The sequence below is a fragment of the Chaetodon auriga genome, chromosome 17, assembly GCF_051107435.1.
Source record: "Chaetodon auriga isolate fChaAug3 chromosome 17, fChaAug3.hap1, whole genome shotgun sequence".
Lineage (NCBI taxonomy): Eukaryota > Metazoa > Chordata > Actinopteri > Chaetodontiformes > Chaetodontidae > Chaetodon > Chaetodon auriga.
Genome location: NC_135090.1, coordinates 9,144,585 through 9,168,909, shown reverse-complemented (window position 1 = coordinate 9,168,909; position 24,325 = coordinate 9,144,585). Strand labels below are relative to the sequence as shown.

The window sequence follows — 24,325 nt, the reverse complement described above, 5'->3', positions numbered from 1 at the left end:
TTCTTGTTGCATGCACATTTACTGTACGGTGCATGTGCAGAAAGGAAGCATGGATCAGACGCTGTCACAGGTGTGCAGAGTGATACGCATGTTTTTGAAGTCAATTCCTGGCAAGAGAGTGGCAGTTTGACAGTTTCTCCAAGCTGCAGTGTGGGCCACGAGGGAATATGGAATTATAAAGTCCTGAATATTCATGACCATGATAATGTACTGAGTTCCAATACTATTTTTATTTAAGGGTTACATAGTCAAAAACAGTCAGGTTACTGCTTTAATGACATAAATGTATAATCGTTTAACTCACACATTAGAATAAAGGAAAGGTTAAGTAGTTGGGGTCGTGCATGAGAGCTCAAACGTCACAGCCATCATTTAAAATCAAAGGACAGTTATCCTCACAGGATGCGTGTTTGTGTCTGCCCGGTGTTTCTTGGACTGTTTCCAACTCTCCACCTTTTCTATCTCCACAATGCCGATGTACACTCCATACCCCAGCTGCTGTGTAATGGTCCCCGGCCCCCTGGTGTTGTTGCCGAGGCCCCACTCTAACAAACAGCTGTAATGAGAGTGGGACGTCGGGCAGAGAAACACAGACCTTCCCACAGGACTCTTCTCTAATTAATGAACGTGGCCTTGGGCAAATTGCAGAGCAGGATGATGCTGACTCACAGAGCTGGGGCCAGACATGACTGGCATGACAATAGCACTCGTGCAATCTGGCACATCCTCGGTTGTTGTCAGCAGCAACACATGCATGAGAGAGAAAGAGATCAGAGAGAGAGAGTTTTTAGCAAATTGCAAAAGCTGCCAGATGCATGGAGACAAGAAATAGGCTTCAAGTAAAAATTCTGCAAAAGCTGCGAAAACTGTAAATTCAACTGAACACATGAAAGTCAGACTTTAACTGCTCCAACTCCCCGGTTCTTTCCTTAGGATTTCTAGCAGCCGTGTATTCAATGTGTAACGTTTTTCTGCCAAGCCAGAAGCTGCTCTTGGTGACAGATGAAGGAAGGAATCCAGGCAGACATTCACTTTAGGACCTTAATAAGAATAGAAACACATTGCATGCACAGTCGAGGTATCTACTAGAGTGAGACTGTCATTTGTTGCTAATGCGCTTCATTGCTGACATCCCAAGGAACACAAGCAGATGAATACCCAAACAGAGGCTCTACGGAGAAACCCACAGAGGGTGGAAAAAAGAGTACGGATGAGTGTAGGAAATCAGGATTAGGAACATGTCGCCAGCATAGAAAATCTCCCATACGGGCAGGATTTCAGAGTAGAAGGTCTACATGTGGCAAGCTTTGGCTCGGATCTGTGTCTGCATGTGTCTAGTAGAATCTCTATCACTGGGTCACTACGGCCAGATGTTTGACGGGCTTAGCTACGGGCTCCTCATTAGTGAGAGAAGCCAGGATATGAAGCAATCAGTGTTTGTTCAAGGTACCACCAATGGAAAAAAAATACTGGATGTTGACTGTTTTGTATAATTCAGTGAGAGACACTGGGGCCATTTGGAACAAATGGTTAGAAAGGGTACGTTTGTTAGAAAAGGCTTAGCCGTTTGACGGAGCTCTTAAAGAATCTGACTGACAAGGATTCTGCTAATAAAAATTAATCCCTCAAAGTGAATGCGCACATGACAATGAAATCTAAGTTAAATCAACAGTACAACAAAAAGAACATGAGGAGGAGGTTCAGGCGGTGGAATGGCTTTGACATGGACGTAAGCAATAATGGTGTTGAGTCACAGTGTCTGCACTGTAGACCTGCATGCATACGATTGGATGTTACAAGCCGGCAACTGTGAATTAGCCAGTTTTTATAAAGCATGTTGCAAACAGCTGATGTCAATCAGCCAATACAGGTGAAAATTCAGTTTTTGACTATTAGTAGGCTTTGATTGTTTTCATTTTTATGAGTAAGTCCGTGTTTCTTTTGTATCGTATGCGTTCATGCAAGGACATACTGTCCACCCTCATGCTGGGTCCAAACCTTCATCGACAGTGTTCAATGACAGCGGATACACCCAAAGAAGTGCACCAGTGTGTCAGCAAAGGCAGTGAAGAAGAAGAGTGTTAGCCAGTGAAAATGGATGTGCATCTAAAAATATTTAAAAAATGAGCTTTGCTTGTGTAAATAAGGAAAGAAATCCATTTTGCATGTTTGTCAGACCTCAAGGATACACACAATGGGATTTGGTGAGAATGTCAACATGACTTATGTTTGTTCACAACAAACTTCACAGAGAACCTTCAGAGTTTGGTGCAGTTTCTTCCACTGACACTACACTCGCTACTGCCACTAGTGGACGGAAGCTGTACTGCAACAAACAGTTCTCTAATAATAGTTACAGGTCACAAACACTATTTATGTATCATTATCTGAATTTTTTAAAAATATTTTAAATGTGGCTCTGTTGTCAAACCACAGTATCACTTTAAAGAATATGGCATCACAAATATATATACACAGCAGTGTATAGAAATTATGTCCCACTTCCTCTTTAGACATTTTGAGCATTGCCAAACATTTTCAAGACTGTGAGTAATAGCTGTGTGCAAGGAAATCTGTGTATGCTGTGTGTAGAATGTGATTGAGATGATCTTAAAGCTCCTCTTGCATAGCAGCAAGTCAGCGGGGCAGCCCTGACAACAAGAGAGAACTGTCACTTTCAGTCTTTTGTCTGCGGGATAATTAAAAAGTAATTCTCAATCAACTCAAACACCGAGAAACAAAAAAGTAAGGAAACTGTTTTATGGTGCAAAAATTGATTCCCTGTTGGCAAGCCTGATCAAACTCTCCTCTGTCTCTCTCTCAGGTCAATATGCTCATTGGAATTGTGGTGTTTAACAAGCTCATGTCTCGAGACGGCATTTCAGACAAGTCTAAAAAGCAGCGAGCGGGGTAAGTTGACTTCCCAAACCCTCTGCACCTCGTACACATAAATGACGTTAGCACACACTCCACAAAATTCACACCGCTTATCCATCCACTCAGCTCTTGGTGGGAACTGACTACAAATTTGCTGCATTAGATAAATTTTACCCTCTGTCAGATACAAACTCGGTGCAGACAGAATTTTCATGGCAGCTAACTCGAACTGCTTTCTAGGGTCTCTGAACACATGCCTACTTGTACACCTGTGCCTCCAGTAAAATTAATCAAAAAATGCAATCCACTGTTGGCAACAAAACGACAAGACATCTGTTATGTTGCTCTGTGGAATCTGTCAGCATTTCACTGTTGCTTCCACACACGTACAGTTTCCATCTAGTTTCCTCACTTTTGTGTGACATAGATGAATATGAGTGGATGTGAAAATCAATGGCAGATGGAAACCTAATTACGTGCTGTAAACACTGGGATTATGTGGATCAAATCTTATGCACTATTGAAATCCAATTATATTTCTTTCCGATATGACCCCACACAAACATACACGCATGATATATGCATACATACCAGACATGCATACATATGCATCCACCTACAGCATTGCTGCTATTAAAGCAGTTGGCGGTTGTTCATCATCTTTACTAATCCTGCCAGTGGGGATTTCCTCATCTCTCGCAGCCAAATCCATGTTTTCACTTCCATACCTATTGATTCCATTGTTTTCTCTCTTTTTTCTCTTACACTCTTTTGTCTCTCTCATTAAACTTCCTCCAACGTGCGTCTCCTTCACAAATTGAAATTGATAATTTGTGTATCACTGCAAGGGTTAACGGTACAGATTGGCTCTCCGGGGGGTTGATTAGCTTTGTTACCCGGTGATGCAATCGAGATTAAACCAGCTGATGTGTGCAAATACACCTACACACACGAACAGGTGCACCCTTTCTTGTTACAGGCGAAGTCCTTGGTGTTATCCGAGTATAAGCACATTTCCTCTCCAGTTCTCAGAAGTGTGTGTTTACAAGCACACACGTGTCTGAGCGCTCCCGCACACAGTAGCTGGTAGTGTTGCTAATAGGACAGGCTGTCATTAGCGTAATGTATTTCCTTATGAAGCAGTGGGGATGTGGCGGGCGCTAAGGCAATGAGCTGTGGTGGGACACTAATGTAGCATAGCCCGCGCTTGGCCTCATCATTCTCCACTTGGGATACATATATACACACACATGCAACGTACACACACGCTGTTTCTCTCCGAATGAGTAGTCAACTGTAAGTAAACAGCCAAAGGAGGCTTTTTCTTCCTCTGCACCCCCAAAAAGCTTCACTGTGCACGACCTCATTCACACATATATGCCCCACACCCCTGCGTTACACCGGCAGCGGGATAAAATGCTTGGTGTATTTCCTGTCTGTGTCACTGTAATCTGTTAATCCACATGACTCTGCTGTAACATTACAATGTCCGTCTCTCACTTTCTCTCTCTACTTGCTCTGAATCAATCTTTGTATTCTGACTGTTATTCATTGCTGCTACTTTTTAAGATCTGGTTTTAATTTGCCTTTCTTTCTTTTCTCCCTCCCCCTCCCCCTTTTTTCTTTTCCCCGCCCTCTCTTTGTTGTGTCCACTTTTCCTCTGTTTTTACTGCTTTTCCCTTGGTTCTTTCGCAACTGTGGCACCTGCACACTCACCTGTTGCCATCGCTGGAACTCGTCTTTCCACGCATCCCCCACCCCACTCCCCCTTCCTCCTCCCTTCATGGTTGTGTGTATACATGTGTGCGTGCGTGTGTGCGTGCGTGTGTATTCACATGTCCTAAAGTGTCCCAGCGGAGGCGCGTAGCCGACTGCTCCTGAAATGCTCCAAGTGTGGCGTGATCTCGAGCACCGCTCTGTCCAGCGCAACTGCCAGCAGCGCCATGTTAGTCCATCTTCATCTTTCTCTCTCTCTCTGTCTCTCAGTGGTGGAATGTAACTAAGTACATTTACTCAATTACCCTACTTAAGTACAAATTTGAAGTACTTGTCTTTTCTTTTCATGCCACTTTCTACTCCTATTCCACTACATTTCAGAGGGAAATATGGTGCTCTTTACTTGACTGCATGTATCTGACAGCTTTAGTTACTTTGCAAATTGAGCTGTTTCCACACAAAACGTATGAAGAGATTTTAAAATATGACTTTTCTAAATTAAACTACCCAACAGTTTCTACAAGTACAGCTGAAACCAGCAGATCGTTAGTCAACTGACAGAAAATGAAAACTACTGTGATACATGGATCCATATTTTGAACATTTTGTGGTTAAAGCTTCACAAATGTGAAGATTTGCTGCTTTTTAGACAAAACAAGCACTGTGAAGGCGTCACTTTGGTCAAACTGTGGTGGACATTTCTGACTTTTTCAGAATTTTTACAAAGCAAATAATGAATCCATCCATAATAAACCATCATGAAAATAATCATTAGTTAAAGGCTTATTTTTATTTATTATATATATTTCAGAATGAGCTCCACCTCAACTACAACAGTGAAATCCTGCTTTTACATGAATGCATGAGTAAGCATACGCTAATAATATACGAAGACTTTTATTTTAAGTGCATTTTCCTGATCATACTTACAAACCTTTACTTAAGTCACATTTTAGATGCAGGACTTTTACTTGTAACAAAGTATTTTTACAGTGTGATATGAGTACTTTTACTTAAGTTAAAGGATCTGAACACTTCCTCCACCACCACTGCTGTCTCTTACTCTCCACCATCCTCCCGCCATCTTCGTCTCTCCTCCATCCTTTTAATCTCTGGCTGTCGGTAATGATGCAGGATGACATTCAGACTTGTCGGGATACAAAAACAAACTAATGAAAGGAGAAAACACCTGCACCGCAAGCCGCCACTATTTAATGAGAGCATGTTTTGATCCAAAGCGGATTTTCTTCTGGTCGCACTGAGCAAACCTGACCTTTGTCAAACCGTATTTATGCATCGTTTTTTGAGTTTGTTTTAACTTGTTTATAGTGCAGCATCATAGAGGCTTAACACGTAAGGGCTGTACAATGTCAGTAACACATTACTGTAATTGTCTAGACATTTTGACTCTATCTTATGTGGTGAACGCTCATCTCCTTTAACAGACACAGCGAACGCACCATATTTCTTATGAAGTCAGGGAAAAAGTGGCAAAGCATTTAAGATCTGAGAAAATTGTTAAAGTGACATTCAGACTTGAGCTTGGAGACCACAAATTCAGAGTTCCATGCAGGGAAATGCAACTTAATCCGGTGTTTCTGGAACTTATATTTGGGACTAAAAGTCAGAAAATCTTGGTCAATTATTCTTGTTTTTATTCTGCTTCATATCTCCCATTTTTATGCTAGCATAATACAAAATTATTGTGCACATCAGCAAAACAATGTCATGACAAATGCCCCAGTGTGCTGCTATAGGAGATCATTTATGATCGCGTCAGGCATCCCTAAAACTGTTATAAAGGGATTGAAGATGGTGCTTGATGTATGGCCGTTATACGTATTTCCCAACCTTTTCTACGTGAGATTATGCTACTCTCTAAACTTCTAGTATCTCACAGTCTCCCCGCCAGCATCTCCTACGAGCTGCTGACCTTTTTGGAAGGTGTCACAAGAAAAAACACAGTAGACAAATTTGTTTTTGAGGACTGGTTTTTTGCTGTCAGAGTGAGAGGTGCGTTGTCATGGTTCCACATTCGGTGCAGCGAGTCCACTAATGAAAAGCCCTCCTCCCATCTTACAAACAGCCCTGTGCATATTTGACTACGTCCTTGTGCAAATCATTCGTCGTGGCTTTGTGTTTATTCTGGGAGAGAGGTCTGTTTAAAGCAGCAGCTCTGTTCTTAGTCGGGTTGTCGCGTGATTGGACGCTGTGATTGGAGGCTAATGGGATGAGATTGCCTATTTGCAGTAACAAGTTTGTATCAGTTTTCATCTTGTCACTGGGAACACACGGAGTCATTATTGACTTCTTTTCGCCTTGCTGATCTCAGATCCACCTACATCTTTCCTGAATACATATACAGTTTATACACATACAGCTATTTATTTTCACATTACTGCACTTCTCCTCCTTGCTGGATGCAGTATACTATTTGCTTGGAAGGTCCTTCAAACGCTGTCCTCACAGACATCCTAGTAGAAAGCCATAATCAGTCTGTGTTATCATTTACTGAAATAGCAAATGTTTCTGGTCTTACACACTTCTTCAGGCTCTGCGGCATTATCATAGAGTAAGTCTGGTCTGTTTGCATCCTGATAAAGTTTAAAGACTATTACTTGGGAGTTTCTTTTGAAAATGGAACAACCACCATTTCAAAATTGTGACAAAGTAATTCCAAGCTCTCCACACATTATATCCTCCCAAATGACTTTACAGCACTTTGAAATTCAAGAGCTCATTAAAAAACACTTATTATGTAATGATGAGGTACACTTGCAGTGTCAGAGTGTGTCTTTTCACATAGAATGTAGGCTGCTGCTGTTACTGCATCGATCCGTATTTTGGGGTTAAAACCACAGTCCACAACAGCTGGAAACTTTACACATTAAGAAGGGGACAGCTAGGCTTTGGCTTTATTGCTCTATATTCTTCTTTTATTCTTTGCCTTCGGCCGTGCACCTCTCAAGGGACGTGCATATTTCTTTGCATAGCTAGAAAGAGCTGTCCGTCTGTCAGACTGATGGTCATAAAACCATGAATATGGGCTCAAACAGCATGAACATTTTAAATTGGTGTCTGACTCCATAGAATTACAGATGCACACACACACACACACACACACACACACACACACACACTCTCTCACTTTCTCCTCAGAAGCCCCCTCAGTAGTTGTCAATGGCCTGTCGCCCCCCTCTGCCTATGGTCTCACAGTCCACCAGCATGACACTTAGTGCACATCAAGCATGTAATTGTGAGCAATTGCCAGTCTCATAACTATCTACATGATTACACATCATCCTCCACGTCTCAGTTAGAATATTAAGTCTGATACAAACCTCAGTGCGTCAATCAGCTTCAAATTTCCCACCACGAACCTATGACTGATGTGTCTGTGTGTGTGAGAGAGAGAGAGAGAAGAAGAAGTTATGTGACTTACCAGACCTGGCTGGTGTGGTTTGAGACTGAACCCCTTGTTCCTTCTCCTCTACCCTTCTCTGCCTCTGCCTCTCTTTCTCTGACAGGGCCTCTCTGTGGAGCTCCTGCGTGGTTCTTCCCCTTTTAGCATTAACCTGGATGTCAGCAGTGTTGGCCATTACCGACCGGCGCTCCACACTCTTCCAGGTGATGTATCTCACAACACCAGCAGATGCTCACATACCGTAACTCACACACAAACACCTGCGAGGCACCGTGAAAAGACAGCTTTAAAAGGTGGCATTGCAGGGATGATGCTCATCGATGCATGTAAAGCATAACAGCTCGTCTTAAAGCGATGTCAAAATGTGACCAATGGCTTTGGGTGTTTTGACCTGGTCATGTTAGAATTTCAGTCACTGACTTTAAGAAGTGTAAACTTTGATGGAAAATGAGTCTTCTGTAAAGGTCAGGGAGCCTCTTGACATTTTATCATATTTGGCCACAAAGGCAAAAGATAAAATTTGACTGATACCAAGTGTAAATAGAGAACAGGCCAAGGAAAAAGCAGAGTCAACATTAAAAAAGTGTTCAACAAAGAACAATCTGCAATTCCAACTGTGTCAGGATCAATGAATAAACATGACTTGGCTGACTCATTTCATTCCCATTTCAGTGTTTCTGCAATGATTACTGAGTCGTTTCACAACATTATTACAGTAATACAAGATATAATAATGCTGTGGTTTGCAAAATGGGTGCCGCAGCCATTCTGGGGTGCCTTAAAGATAGTTCAAGCGTGCCACGAGATTTATTTCCTGTTCTTTATTGAGTGTTTTTCACCTTTCAGCTTTTCACCAAAGAAAAAGGAAAATTCTTTTGCGTTTTGTTTTCAAATGTATGTGCAATTATACCACAGCTAACAATGGTGACGACAGCTCACAGTTCCTGGTTGTCATGGTGACACAACATCTGACTTTTTCCAGGTCAGAAATAGCAACTGTCAGAGCGGTGATGGAAAGATGTGTGACTGTACAATTTAAGCAGCTGTAAGCTTTCAGCTTTTTTGTGGCGAGGAGAGGTTAGCTGTCCCACACTTGAATGCTTCTTCTGCAGGGAAAAACTGTCAAATGGTGGCAAGTGAGCTCCATGAAGATGTTTAAAGGAAATAGCACTCTTTAACCAGCAAAGAGCTTGAATGCTTTAATCCTTAACACCCGACAGCCCATCGGAGTGTCCCGTGGTCTGCCCATCTATTGACACACACACGATGCTTATGTTTGTGCACGTCATACATTGTTGGAAAGCTAAGATTCTTGTGAATCGATTGATGCAAATCATTTACAATCAGGAGCAATCAAGCCCAACAACAAACAACTGATTATACAGGCAACTCAAAGATAAAGTCTTATATAATCCAATAATCAATAACACTCAAAAACAGTTTGGTTACATTAGCAAAGGTCCAGTATAGATACCCACAATCTGAATATTGATGGCCTAAATATAGATCGCCTGAATATAAATTTAGATATTTAGCTAGATAAATGTAATTGGAGAATGACTCAGGTAATGCTTCATGCTGTGGTCCCATTGTGTTGTCCAGCTAATGAGTTCCAGTTATAGTCATCTGCAGGCATCTATTTGAAAAAAAAAAAAAAAAAAGACCTTCAAATTCAGTGTGTTCAAACTTCTTTTACTCAATACCAGTAGCACTCACAGTGATTCTGACTGCTGGGGATAAAAAATATCTTTCAAAAGAGACCAAAACTGTGCATGTACTCCAAACAGTTCGACAGCTTTCAGTTTACTTTGGGTATGCCTTGGATAGGTGGTTCAGGAATGGTAAGAGGCTTTTGAAGTCAATTATTCATTATTTAGTTTAAGTTCAGTATTCAACAAATATGAACAACATTAAATAGCTGACTTCGTTTTGATTGAGAACAGACCCATATGATGACATGTAGTGTCACGGTGGTGTGGTATGGAGGGTCCTGATGAAAGTTTGGAAACCGCTGCAATATTAAAACAATGTGCAATAATGAACAAGCCTTTCCTGTCTCCTCCAGGTCCTCTTTGCTGTCTTTGACTCTGTCCAAGGTTTTGTCATCATCACCGTCCACTGTGCAATGCGCCGAGAGGTGAGTCCAGCTTCCTCCCTTTGCTTAACAGACACGTGGACATGTTCGGTTCATGCATTTCTAATTCAGCTCCACACAGTGACCTCAGTCGCAGTCACTCCTCTTGACAGGTGGGATTCATGTTTGCAAATGTCACGTTAGTTTCCGGGTCAGTTTTAAGTCACAGCGGAACACAAGCAGATCATGAGACGGCATGAGGAGGATTAGTATGGTATTTATGTCGCAGCACTTCTTCTTCATAATGCAGTATCATAGAGCTGCATTGTCCGTCTGATCCAAGGCTGCTTTAAGGAGCTTACTAAGATTCTGCGTGGAATAAGATGATAAGTCCCTAACTAATACCCCTAGTGCCTATTTGCCACAGGCTTTGCTATACCCACCCCCCCAGGGACGCTAAATTTTAAACTGCACACACATGTGTTCACTCCCTTGAGACAGACATTTCCATGCACACATACTATTTTTGCTATGGGCTAACTCACAATTGCACTAGCTCCAATTAATAACTGTGAAAGTGTCTTCTGTTGCTAATACACTCCATACAGCCTTGCCTATGTCCAAGAGATCATTATGATATTGAATGCACTGTATTGCCTAAGTGAATTTTTAAATGCTTGGAATGCTTAGCTACATTAAATCAATATCACAAAAGTGGCAGGGATCAGGGTACAGTAAATCCAGGAATTATTTATTTTTAATGAAAATCCCCTGCGAGAGACTGAGTGTAAATCCATTGTAGCTGCAGAACAATGGACAGAGGGGAGTGCCACATGGAAGGGAGGGAGGCGGGAGGAGAGGAACAATGAGGAAGCATTACGGTGCAAAACAAGAGAGGAGGCATTACGAAGTGTGATATTAAGTGAAGTAAGCTACAGACACAGAACGTGCCGGCGAGTGTAGCGCCGTGTAGCGCTCCTAGATTGTGACTGCTGCCTGTACAGTGCGCCGGGGAATGAAAGAACGGTGGTAGCACAGACGGCCTGCTGAGATCAGTCGCAGAGAAGAGAGTGGATGAACATGTACAACGTTGGAGGTGTTGGGATTAGAAGGCAGCAGGAGAGGAAAACAAGGGAGAGATGTGATGGAGAGGTATATTGCAAGAAACTGTGAGGGAGGGACTCCTTTAAGTGAGTAGAGAGGAAGGGGGGAAGGAGGAAAAATTTCATGCAGAGATATGTGAGAGGGTGGGGTGAGGGGGTGTGTGATTCAAGAGGGAAGCATGAGATGATGGCAGGGGAAGAGGAAATAGAGAGGAAGGTGGAGAGGAAGGTATGGACCCATAGAGGGGCTCTTCACTTTGAAGTCAGAATAAGCTGCATTGGGTGCCAATACACACACACACAAGCACACACACACACACACACACACACACACACACACACATTAGCAGAGAACAGGGAACAAATGCCACTGAGGATGAGTATGGACATAAAGAGAAGAGACGGACGGAAGGAAACAATGGAGGCAATACCCTAGCCCATGCAGTATTAATCAAACATGGATGCTACTCCATTTGTAGCAGCAGCAGCACACACACACACACACACACACACACACACGTATGCACATAAGACCACCCAGCGAGAGTGAAGACACTCTCGTTTCTCCCTTGCGCCGCTTCTTATACAAGCACTCTTGTATCCGCACATGAAGTTCTTATGGGATTTGACAGCAGCAACATTCAGAAATTATGTTGCTCCTCAGCAAGCAACCAGGCTATCTATAATACAGAGCCTGACGGGAGAAAGAATCTCAGAGTTGCCTGTGAATCATAATACACCGGAATCCATTTGATTTGAGCTGAGTTACAAGCACCAGTTCTTTGACAGTGGCCTGGTGTGTGTTTGCTTCGATGCCGTATGTGGGAGGATAAAGAAAAACAATATGGCACTGGAAAGGCCCAGGGGTTAGAACATCTATATACCGCTGCTGCTGGTTTTAATTAGGACCGTGCACCACTGATCTCACAAGGCTCCAACAGGCCACTTTGAAGAACCGCTGTGTGCTTTCAATACTTCTTCACTGACTGTTATATAAGCTACAAGCTACTTTGTGAAGAATGTGGCTTTTTCCATTTACTTTGCTATTTGCACGTAATTTAGTATTCACTGAACATCCGTCATTGCAGTGATAACGATGAAGAATAGAAAATGTCTGAGGAGTGAGATCCCCATGCTCCAACATTTGCCAAACTCACTTAAGTAAAAGTTGCTCCACTAACTTCTTTCCTTTGCATCGTCCCTTCATCATTCTTCCCTGTCCTCCCACTTTTCCTCTCTATATTCATCTCTCCTCCACCCCCATCCCCCGTTCCCCGTCTTCAGGTGCAGGATGCGGTGCGCTGCAGGATGGGGGGATGTAAAGACGACAGCGAAAACTCCCCAGACTCCTGCAAGAATGGACAGGTGCAGATCATGGTGAATAGCATTCCATTTCATCCCACACTGCAACCCATTAGCCTCGAACTAACAGTAGCCGGGCTGCAGCCTCCTAGAAGCTGCAGCCACCAATAGCAAGAAGCATGATTGCCATTTCTTAAGTGCTCAGTTTTTCCTTAACCATTTTTTTCCAGAGCAGGAATTCATCATTGTTTAAGCATCATGCATTTTTCACGTTTTATTTTCCAAAAATGTCCATGTTAAAATGCAGCTTCACTCCCAACCTGAAACTAACTTCATATAGTGCCTAACTGGGCATAAAAAGCAGTAAACAAATATCATTTCTAGAAGAAAATCCTGCTAAAGTGCAATGTTGACATTGTCCTTGTTTGTGCCTACTTAAAGATAAAAATATGCATGTTGCCCATAGCGTTTCACATATTACCAAAACAGACACTTCAGCACTTTTATTCACTTTTAACTAAACTTCTTTATCTTTATTTGAAGAGGACAGAGCTCCTGTCAGGTTATTGTATGTGTTCCAAATGTAGCTAATAGTGTGATAAATCACATAGACTTGAACTGCCTTGCCAATGTCAGTGCGGTCACACTGCTGCTACGAGAGCACAAGCGACTCTCACAACGGCGTTCCCTTTATTTCTCCCTCAGACCTGTTTGCGGTAACGATTATGGGTTTCTGAACGCCCCTCTGAGGTTATCAAGATTAAACTTTGAAGCCATCATTCTGCCCAGGGAGCCCATTATGACACATCCTCTGTCTCTGTTTTCACAACGAAGAGGAACATTAACAGTCTAACTGTGCTTCTTAAATTTTTGTTTAAATGTACCGTTATCATACACACAGTTTGCAGTGAGGGCCAGTTGCTATGCCAACTATTGCTGTATTAAGGAAGACAGCTGGTAAAACCTGCACCATTCCTCCAGTGTTCCTGTCTACATGTGTACAACTTTGAAGAGATCTTCTCAGACAGCACATATGCATGGAGAGCTGTTGTATGAAAGACAAAATACCCTTGAGAACATTAATTGTGATGGATAATTTAGTGAAACTGCCACCAGTTATATCAGCATCATAATTAGAGCGAGCACCATGCTCTCAGGTGTTCTTGTTATATTACACAGGAAGTCTCATTAGAATGTTAAACCCCTGACATTTAGAGACATCATAAAGATGTCGAACTGTAGCTACACCGTCTTGAGTCAAAGCCGTCTTTAGAAAAATCATTTGATTGGTTAGCCTCAGATTAACTCAACAGAGAAACTGGTTACACTTCCTCCTCTAACATTTCGACTTTATGTTTTCCACTCATCTTTTTATACCATCAGAAGGGTCCAAATGTGAGCCAATGCGGGCAGCAGTGCGGCTCCCTGCGTTACGGCACATCCACGTGTCTGTCAGGTGGCCACCCGCAGCCGTTCCCACCGATGTGCCACCAGGCTTGCCAGCAAGCTTGTTACCACAGTCTGCCCCGCAGCAACCACAACCATGGCCTCGAGCACAGCCACGCCCTCAGCCACACGCATGAGCATAACCCCATCCTGAACAATACCCATAACCATAACCACATCGGCAGCCAACCAGTACGTCACCTGTAGAAAAGACGCAGACCGTAGTCATTACGAGTAGTCAGGCCCATAGATGGAGAAAGGTGGAATCTGTAAAACAATATTTTGCACATATATGAACAAAAACTGAAGGAGTAGTTTGACATTTTGAGAGAGATATACTGCTTTGCTTTCTTGCCAAGAGCTGAATGAGAAAATTGAAACCTCCCTCATGTCTGTTAAAGCTACAGCCAGCAGCTGCCTAGCTTAGCACGGCACGTTGTATTTCAATTGTTTAATCGTGTTTGTTCAATTTGCACAGAAAACAAGTGGTCATATTGTGGTTATGCGCCATCCTATTTCTTGTCAACAACGTGTGGTTGCCACGAATTCAGAAGAAGTAGTCATAATACATAACCCCCCCCCTGTAAAACCACAATATGTCATTCTTATGCATTGGATTTTATATGGATTAAACAAACAAGATAAAATGTGCAAATCAGCGAGGTTAGAGGTGCTAATCCTTCACTGGTGGTTGCTTCATACTGAGCATACTTACATGGCAGCTTCTTATCTAACTCTTATCTAACTCTCATCAAGAAAGCAAATAAATATAATCCCCAAAATGGCAAACATGTCCTTTAACCAAAGTCAGCCATCGTCGCATCAAATTCAATTTTATTTGGATTACACATTGCACCTTTAAACCTAGGTAGGAATAGCTCGCTAGCACTGTAGCAAAGTAGGCAACGCATAGTCTGTATTTGGCCATTTTTAATTTGATTTAGGAGATGATGCTTTCTTTTGTGGTCATTTCAGCAGTAACGTCATCAAGAATACGTATGCTACAGGATGTTTACTCAGGAACACGACTGCGTTCCCTCGTGGTGTTTTTGCTAAACAGTTAATGTTGATGACTCACTACACTTAACCTGCGAGGCTGCTGAGAGAGAGTGTGTCATTGTTAAAATAAAGATGATTTGTTTTTCTCAATTTTGCATGGGAGAGAGAGACTAACAGAGAGAGAGAGAGAGAGAGAGAGAGAGAGAGAGAGGTTTCTTTCATATTCGCATTCGTCCATTTAGCAGAGACCCATTTATGAGGCTGCGGGTGATTTGCGTACTAAGAGCTTTCCTGCTCCTCTGAGACCTTTACACATTCTCTCCTTCTCTCTTTCAGTTTTTTACCCCCCTCCCCTGCTCTTCTCGTTGCCTCTGTGGCGTGCCCAAACTGTCTAAAATCTGTAGTTTATTATCCAAACAAAGGCTTTTGTAAGTGAAACCCGCCGAGGACAGGAGAAGGCTCGATCGTGAGAGAAGGGGGGACCACAGCTGCATAGCAATGAGCTTCACTTTCACTAACGCTCGGGAAACTTGAGTGGTGGCCATTTTGGAAACGACGCTTCTTCATTCAACCCACCGCCCTCTGGGTTTTGGAGTGTTTCTTTACCCAAAGGAGTTGTGCCACCCTGCATTCGTCAAGTGAATTCTCGATAGGAGCAAATAAACACCATTTTTTTGTTGCTCCCAGAATCTTTTATCTCCACAAAATCTGAATAGTGCAGGTTAAACTCAGCGATGTGTGGATGTTTGTGTTTTGGTCGCTGGTGTGAATAGATTGTGAAAGCATTTGTATTCTTACATTAAACACTTTTTCCAGTCTAGTCAGTGGTTCACTCTCGGCTTGAAGACGGCAAAGTTTTGCTTCAACTGGCACAGCAGATAATAGTTTTGCTGCTGTGTAAATTTCTGTCCCTGTTTCCATTCAGACGAAAGCTGAGGTGACTGATGAGGCATACAGTAGCATTACATACCTGGCAAAACTCCACAGCACTCGACTCGTTTCTTTGGGTCCGCCGCTGTGAACCGATACACGCCTTGAACAAAGTGACAGCAGTGCGTGCCATCACACGGACTTCTCTCTGTTTTCTCTGTTCTTTTTGGTTGAAAAAGGCTTTGGACAAATTCAGTATCGGGAAATGAAAACGTTTTGTTCTTGTTCATCGGGGGCATCACTGAGCTGTAAAGTGTCAGATTAGAGCATCAGAGTCATTGGATACAGCATAACCATTCGAGATCCAATCACTCATCAGGCTTGTGCCTCTGCTAATGTGGCAAATGTAGTGACTTGTACGCACTCATTGTCTTTCCTCTCTCCCTGCCCTGCCTCCCTCTCTCAGACGGATTTTGAGAAGGATGTGGACTTGGCGTGTCAAACAGGTGAGCTCGCCCTTCCACTTGATTTCTCTTTGCCTCTCTCCCTTTGTCTCTCCCTTTGTCTAACACAGGATTAGCATTGCAGAAAGGCAGTGGAGAGCTGTAACATTCTTAGCCTGCTGCTGTGCATGTTGATGAAACGACAGGAGATGATGTGCTACATCCCGACACAGTTGTGCGCAAATTATTATGCCTTATCAATCACAGTGATTCTGTGCAATAAGTGTTCAGTGAGCATATGCTTTGATGAGACTGTGTTTAATTGTGCATGATAATAACACTCCTTAATGTGTTCAGACCTGCTTCACTCGCTGGTGACAATGGTCTCGTGTGTGTCTGTGTGTGGATTTGTGGCAAATGTACCACAATCAGGTTTGTGTTGTGCTATTAAATATTAACACAGTCACTTTCTCCCTCCACCCTTGCAGAGAGAGGACACCCATGTAAGTTTTGCACCCAACTGACCTTAACACTGCCTGGTCCATCCCTAGACTCAAATAATTCCTATAGACTCATCCACATTGGAGGTGGAATTAAACAAACCGCCATTACTGCAGTGGCGCCTCACTTGTGATTTTACATAGTATAATGTATGTAAAGGACTTCTTAAGGGCTTTTGCCAAGAAATCTGTCAAAAGAATCCCGTAGAACCTTTTGCATATTGGAAATATAGTCATTTAGGTTGACATCTACCAAATTTAAACTTTCTACTGAAATGTATTCCAGTCTTCGCAAGTGGTAATATTGCTGTAGTGCTGTAATATTATGTTAGAAGTGCAGTTATCACTTGCTTAAACACTAACCTTCAACCGTGGAAAGAATGGAAATGAAAACCATCAAGTATCTGCAAAATGAAACTAATTTAACTTTTATAAATCTCCATTAAATCTTTATATTTCCATCATATCTTGAGGAACCAGGCACTGCTAAAGACTAAGCAATCCGCCTACACAGGGCTGCTGGTGAGCACACCACCCACCCATATCTCTAGCTGGTATTTTGTTACGTTTTCTGGCCAAAATTCTACTTGTACAGTATCCTCTGTTTGCAGTTTTTATTAAATGATAAATTCTTCCGGAGTTTGATGATTTAAATCACATGCTAGCAATTCCTTCTGGGATTAATCTTGTGTTATTCCACACAGCACTATGATATCTACACTGTGGAGGATGGACAGGAGATATATATGTGTTCAGTTGAACTATGCCGCTGCAGTAATGGCGGTGGTGCTTGAGAGCACAGCACATAAAACAACCTCTGGATTTGTCTATAGGTCATTCTCTGGGTCTCCACTCTGGATGCAGATGTGAAGGGATCAGATTGGTCTGACTTTTTAAAACCTGTCCAGTCCTTTCACATCACTTTATACCAACAGGATGGTAAAACAGAGAAAATGCTAGGTTCTGTACTTTTGCTTCTGCTGAGAATCAGCAGGATTCAGCTTCAATTTCTGATAAAAGCTTGACATTTTGCCACATTCAGAGCAGTTTATGTGAAAATGATCTGGGCTACATGCCTTGGTCCAGAATTGGATTTTGGGGGCACAGAGTAAATTTTCTTTCCTCTGATGGTGACAGAATGAGCATGATATCTAGCATGAATTTCCAGACGGTTTGAGTTGTGTTTGATTGTGATGATAGATTGATGTTAGTTGTGATTAAACATTGTCTCTCATCAGCATGTTGTAGTTAATTTTGGAGTAGCTCTTCTCGAAATGTTCAGTATCTGTTTGTAGTTTTTTCCTCAACAATGTGCATGAAAGCTAACCCAGAGCCACTGTGAGTAGTTTGATGTTCTGTTTTATTTACAGCATTATGAAATGATAACATCCTTACACAGAAATACATATTAATACACATATTAAAGCACATAAACGCACACACAGGCTCACACTTATATGTGAAAATGGGACAGGGAACAATACGCCGATGAACAGGATATGGAGCATTACTTGAGTCGCCGGGGAATTTGGCTCCATTTCATTTGAAGCACACAGCATTTTGCACTGAGGCTCTTTCTCCAAGCTAATAAAAACCCTGGCTCACTGCACATCTTGAGATGGAGCAAGACCTCAGGTCACAGTGTTAGAGACAAAACTCATCTTAGTTACTGTGAACCATATAAGCCCAAAATGAAAAGTGAAACTTTTCTTTGGAGATGCAGTCTCACAGCTACATGAAAGCTGCAAACAAACTTCCATCACTGCCCAATTTATGTCATACGTTCCTGTTTCGCCTATCTTCTGTCTGGCATAAACTTTATCAATTCCATTCAATATCCATTCCCCTTTCTCCCTCTAAATGTTCCTCTTCCTCCTCTTCTTTTCTTTTCTTGCTCTCACCTATAACTCCTACCTGTTCCCCACTCTCTTGCTGTCCCCGTGGCTTCCCTTGTCTCCCTGCGTCTCCCTCCAGTCATATTCAAAGAGGTGAACACCTGTAACCCGGCCACCATCACTGGGACCCTATCCCGCATCTCCCTGGATGATGAGGACGATCCCAAGCTGGCAGCCCATCAGGAGGGAGGAGTGGGGGTCAACTTCAGCTCCCTCCCTGGTAACATCCCCCCTCCTAACCTCATCGTACAGGTACTGGATTGTAGGTTACATTATTATCAGAAATATTTGAAAGATGCTATAATCATCAAAAGTTTGAAGTTTAAAGTTGAAATCTTGTTGAATTGGAACATGAAAGAGAGAAGGTCTCTAATACTGTATTATGAAGCCTAGCAGCATGTCTAACAAATGAAAAATTCAATTTAGCTACAGGACGTTATCTGATTTAAGATTATCTTGCTTCCAGGAAATCTTGGTATAACTGAAATGTTTCTATTTTTTTCCAAAAGGTTCCACCCCTCAGCGGCCTCAATGAGCTGAGCGAGACGCCCCTAAAGAAAGAGGTGAACGTCGATCAGCAGAGGCAGCAGGGGCAGCAACGTAGCGGCGCTCCAATCTACCTGTGCACCGAGAGTGGCCTGGGCTGGGCTCGACCGCCCACTTCCTCCAACACCTCCCAGGACGGAAGTGCCGGAAGTGGGGGGAGCGGAGGAGGTGGCGGAGGAGGAAGTGGCGGAGGTGGGGAGGGAGACTACATGGTCTTACCTCGTAGGACGGTCAGTCTTAAACCTCCAGCGCCCTCCTCCCAGGGAGGAGGCCTGGGACTGGGGGGTGAGGACAAGCCTCTCAACATCGCAGTGGAGGATCCCCCTTTCCCCCCGCCTCCCTCTCCCCTGACCCTCCACCCAGCTGAGAGTGAGGCCTATCCGGCGGACTTTGTTCCGTCCAGTGTGGGTGACATGAACATCACCATGAACCTCAACCGCTCCTATGGGACGATCAAAACCGTGCCCCACGGGCATGGCCACATGATGGCTCAGGGTGGTCTTGTACACTCCCACGGAGGACACATGCACGCCCACGGCCATTCGCTCCAGCTGAAGCCGGGTCAGAGGCCGTCTGTCAGACAGATTCTAACAGGAGGAACCACAGTGGAGAGAACCAGGACCCTGCCACGCAACCTGGGCAGCACCAATGCCAACACCAGCCTCTCAGCAGGATCCCTGGAGGTGGGTAAGAGGTTGAGGGATGGGGGAAAGAGGGGTTCCCAGTGGTGCTGCAGCTTCTCCACTGTGTCCACCTTTCACTGGAGTACACACTACCATTACACAGGTTTACAGTTACGGATGTGGTGGCGTGGCTATATAAGCGAATTTGTAGTGGTGGAGTGACAAAAGGGAAAAAAGGATTTTTTTTTTTTTGCAGAAAAGGTCCAGTTATTTAATGACATTCTGTACGTCCAAGGAATTTAAACACTTTCCAATATTTTAAACAAGAAAAATGCAAATACCTCATGCATTAGTTCAAGAAAACTAGTTAATCTAGTTAGTTAATCTAGTTCATGTAAGACTACATTACGATATTACGCTAAATGAATTGTGATGAATATTTTTGGCTACAAAAGAATATGGTCCATATGATTACACATTGCGATTCACAGCACAGTTGTGTGCCTCAGAACAGGTCTGCTGTAACAACTGCTATTATTTTCAGCCTTGTAGTATTCACTGCTGATGACTGAGACAATGAGCATTGAAATGAGTTATTTTCTTAATGACAGACGGCTTCCTCCTCATTCTGTGTGCGAGTGTGTGTAATGTGTGTGTGAGACCCCCTCCTAACCATTCAAGGTGGCGCAGCAGATGGACTGAGACAGACACGATCAGAGGAAATACCCCTGGTGAATGTCTCTCAGCCCACCTTAATTTTACACACACACAAATATTGACACGCATACACACAAACACAAGCCCACGAGAACGCGGACACATAAACACACACATACATGCACACTTTGGATCTTCCCCCGATGGCATCTTGCTGACTCACAAGGTTGATTAAAGAGATGGAAACGACACTTTCACCGAAAAGTGCAGATGCTTCATTTAGGGCTGAGGACGTTAAGGACGAGTCATTAAAACTCATAAAAAATCACAGTCAGAGCTTCGAGTGCACTCATGAATACCAAAAAAAAAATCAGATGAGAAACCTGCGGGATGTAATTTACGGCTATAATTTCACCCTGCTTGAATATGCTTGATTTGGAGATGGATATCAGAGCATGCCTCTCAAGATTAAATCACAGCCATGTTTTACTCTCCAGTTCAAACATGGTAATGCATAATAGTGGGATCACGCAAATGTACTCACAGTATTCATTTCACTGTTGATTTTTAGTTGGAAGCTTGTAAATTTAAGCTCTGAATGATCTCGTCTCAGCGTGAGAAATGTTCCCACCGCATATTATGCAAGCATCATACTATAGAAACCAGTGGAGGGAGCACTGAAATATAAATTAGTGTCTCCTTGCAACAAACTGTTGTCTATAAAGGTCAGATTATCATAGAATTTACGATACTGAATACGTGCAAACCAATGAAAAACTAGCGTGCGACTGGTTAGCTATTGAACCATCATGCCATCAAAGCAGCAAATCACAGCAGCAAAGGATTCCTTATGAATTTTGTATGAGTGACTTAATGGCTGCTTTATACGTGCCCCCACCAAAACATGCAGTATACCGTACAGGTATATGCATGTTGCATGTCCGCCATATTAAAAAGCAAACTCAATCATGGAATTTCTCTGTTTAAGGTAAGGAGTTCTCAAGAGGAGGACAGTAATTGCATTGTCTTTTAGAGGCAGTGAAGTTCGCAAAGACAATAGGACATCTCTGAGAGAAACTTGCCTCTCTATCTGTTTGCATTTCTTTACCTTTTAAAACCTTGGCTGCCACAGCATCAGATCAGCAACTCTGCCCTTTCAAAGAATGAATATGGCTTTTAACTAACTGCGGAGAGCAGCTCCTCTCGCTGCCAAATGCAAATCTGGCAGCCGGCAAGAGCCAGACAGGAAGTCAGAGATAGAACGTAATGCAATGCAACGTCAGGGCCAGATGACTTGGAAATGTATGCAGCTGTTAAATTGGTGGCTTGTGTACCACTCACTACAGCTATGGAGGCACTTAAGAGAGGAGAGTGGTGGGGTCCAAACAAGATTAGAGGATGAAAACCATCTCTCATATGTTTGTTGCAGCTCTTTGTATCAGAATGTGTCCAACAAATTCTCCCAAAATAGCAGAGAGGGTGATATATGCTGGGGTTGTAATGATTGTATTTGAGGGTATGTGAGCCGAGAAATTATTATTTCATTCTAATTCTGGGTTATTCCACTTCACTAATCTTATTACGTTGAAACAGACTGAATAATTTTGCTTTTTTGCCTTGACAGTTGCAAGAATATCTGTATCATGTTGGGCAGCCAGTGCATATTAGCCCTCCTCTTGTTACTGAACAATGGCGCTGAGAGATCCACAGATCAATTGAGATAGAGAGGTCTAAAGTTCTACTGTAGCGGTCGAGGGGTGGTCATTGATGCTTTCTTCTCTCCCCCTGCCCCCTCCTCTTCCAGAGGAAAAGAGTACGGTACTCTGAGCTGGACTTTGAGGTAAGATATCAGACCTCACCCTATGTCATCAGCCTGTCTCTGCTTTCTTGTGCTTCTGCCAGGACTTGAGTAACGCATAGAGGAGCAAAAAGCATTGCTAAACCCCTCCCTTCGCACCTGTTTCTCCCTTGCATTTAGAACTTTAAACTATTTCAGACCTTACACAGTGTGCTGTTTCTCCAACAATGGCCTGAAACCTTTCCCTACCTATTATCTTCATGAACGACTTACTTCAAGTGTCAACTAATCGTAGCATTATGGAAACAGAAACGTCTCACTGACATGAACAAGTAAATCAAACAATGCTGTCATGTCATCTTGGGGGTCCTGGTTGAAGAAACAGCAAAGTAGAGCGCTTCTTGTGTCTGAGTAAATACAAGCAATTCAGCTCTGGGTCTACACGTATGTGGCCGTAGTTGATTGGCTGGTTATATATGTGGGAACGACATAGTTTGGCAGTGTGTGAGTATGTTTGTGTTACGATGGCCTGGGTGTCCTGTGAATCTCCAGTCTCTAGAGAATATTCCTTAGCAGTAAAATGCAGTACCTCCCTTCGCACTGCTGCTTTTTGGTGAGAATTCAGTTTTGTATAGACTATTGTATAGACTGGACATTCACCCTCCACCATAGAGATATACTGTATTTTTCATATACAAGGAATGTGTGGTGACAAGCTACTAACAGCGACTATGGCTGATTGTTTGACTTATCTGGCAAATTTTCTGGGGAGTCATTTGTGGCCACTGCATGAATTTAGCACAAGGTGATCTCTCCTGGAAATCAACTCTTTTCTCATCAATTGACTTTGGAGAAAGTGCTTGACGCAGAAGAACCAGTGAAATAGGAAAGTGTACGCTTCCATGATTTAATGGAAGGCAAACCCATTTTCATCCATGTTTTTTTCCTTGATTGAGTTTGTCCATCATTTTAGATCATCAAAACATAACTTTATATATAGAAATACTGCAACTTTTAGCTTTTTTAAAGGTAAGAATACATTCTTTTAGAGGAAATAAGATTTTCCCGAGAATTTAGAGGAGGGCTCCATTGATTTAGCATTGCAACTTAAAGTTGGGGGACTTGCCAGAGACATATTTTAAAGGAGCTTTTCTGTTGTGAATTTACCACAGAAGATATAATGCAGTTTTCTTTACGTACTGGTTAGTACTCCTCATGACAAAGAAAACTGAACTTTAAGTGTTAAATCATTGGAGTTCCCCTGTAAATGAGTGTTTTTTTTAGTATTATTTTGAAGGTTATGACCATCACTTAGAGGAGATCACACTTAATACAGGTTTCACTGGACTGTCACAAAAACCTAAAATCATATGACTCAGACGAAGAAAAAGACAGCTAAAGACATAGCAGCAAAAGGACACATAGCAAGGAACTAGTAGCACCTTCTTAGCTGAGCAGAGATGAGAGTGGCCACTCTGGAATAATTGGATCCAGTGCTAAGCGCCAGTCCTGCCCGGTAAGTGTGCGGGTGTGAGTGCTGGCATCTTGCCCCTCTGTCACTTTCAACCTTGCAAGCTGCTTTGACGATTAGCTACTGCCGAGTAGCTCCAGCACTGCCCATTAGCACCGAGAGTCAACAGCGGTGGCACTGACGAATGCAGTTTGTTGTCAGAAAATTAAAGATCTGAATTTAACTGCCTTCTAGCCAGACAGAGGATTCAGAACAGATGGAAGGCAGCTTTTGTCGACACCCTTTCACTGGGGCAGGAGTTAAATTCCAGTCCATCTGTTAGATGTTTAATGAGTTAGACAAAATCCTGTGTTAACAGGACCACCAACTAGCAGGTGCCAGTCTGTGACAATACCTTTTCTGTCTGTCATTTTCCCCAAATTTTCACTTAAAGGAACTCCTCTGCAGCACTTCCAGTTGCCAAATTCTTAAAGATTGAGGAAGTGGATGATGTATGAGCATGAGCCAGCAGTCGATCGATCTGTCGGCGTCCCTCGCTAACCCCTTTCATGGCTGGCATCACTGCAGTCCCTCAGCCTTTT

The 24,325-nt window shown here is 42.8% G+C and overlaps 1 protein-coding gene across 2 annotated transcripts in view; it reads left to right on the top strand.

Moving 5' to 3' along the window:
- adgrb2 (adhesion G protein-coupled receptor B2) overlaps nucleotides 1-24,325 on the top strand; it is a 209,589-nt gene that overhangs the window by 169,096 nt on the left and 16,168 nt on the right. Inside the window, exons 23-32 of one of the 2 annotated variants that reach the window (XM_076754351.1) lie at nucleotides 2,825-2,910; nucleotides 4,724-4,822; nucleotides 8,121-8,220; nucleotides 10,083-10,154; nucleotides 12,479-12,571; nucleotides 16,278-16,317; nucleotides 16,743-16,757; nucleotides 18,729-18,901; nucleotides 19,159-19,878; nucleotides 22,280-22,315. In XM_076754351.1, coding sequence (XP_076610466.1) covers nucleotides 2,825-2,910; nucleotides 4,724-4,822; nucleotides 8,121-8,220; nucleotides 10,083-10,154; nucleotides 12,479-12,571; nucleotides 16,278-16,317; nucleotides 16,743-16,757; nucleotides 18,729-18,901; nucleotides 19,159-19,878; nucleotides 22,280-22,315 — 1,434 coding nt within the window. The remainder of the gene's footprint in view (nucleotides 1-2,824; nucleotides 2,911-4,723; nucleotides 4,823-8,120; nucleotides 8,221-10,082; nucleotides 10,155-12,478; nucleotides 12,572-16,277; nucleotides 16,318-16,742; nucleotides 16,758-18,728; nucleotides 18,902-19,158; nucleotides 19,879-22,279; nucleotides 22,316-24,325) is intronic. The other variant, XM_076754352.1, reaches the window with a different exon arrangement.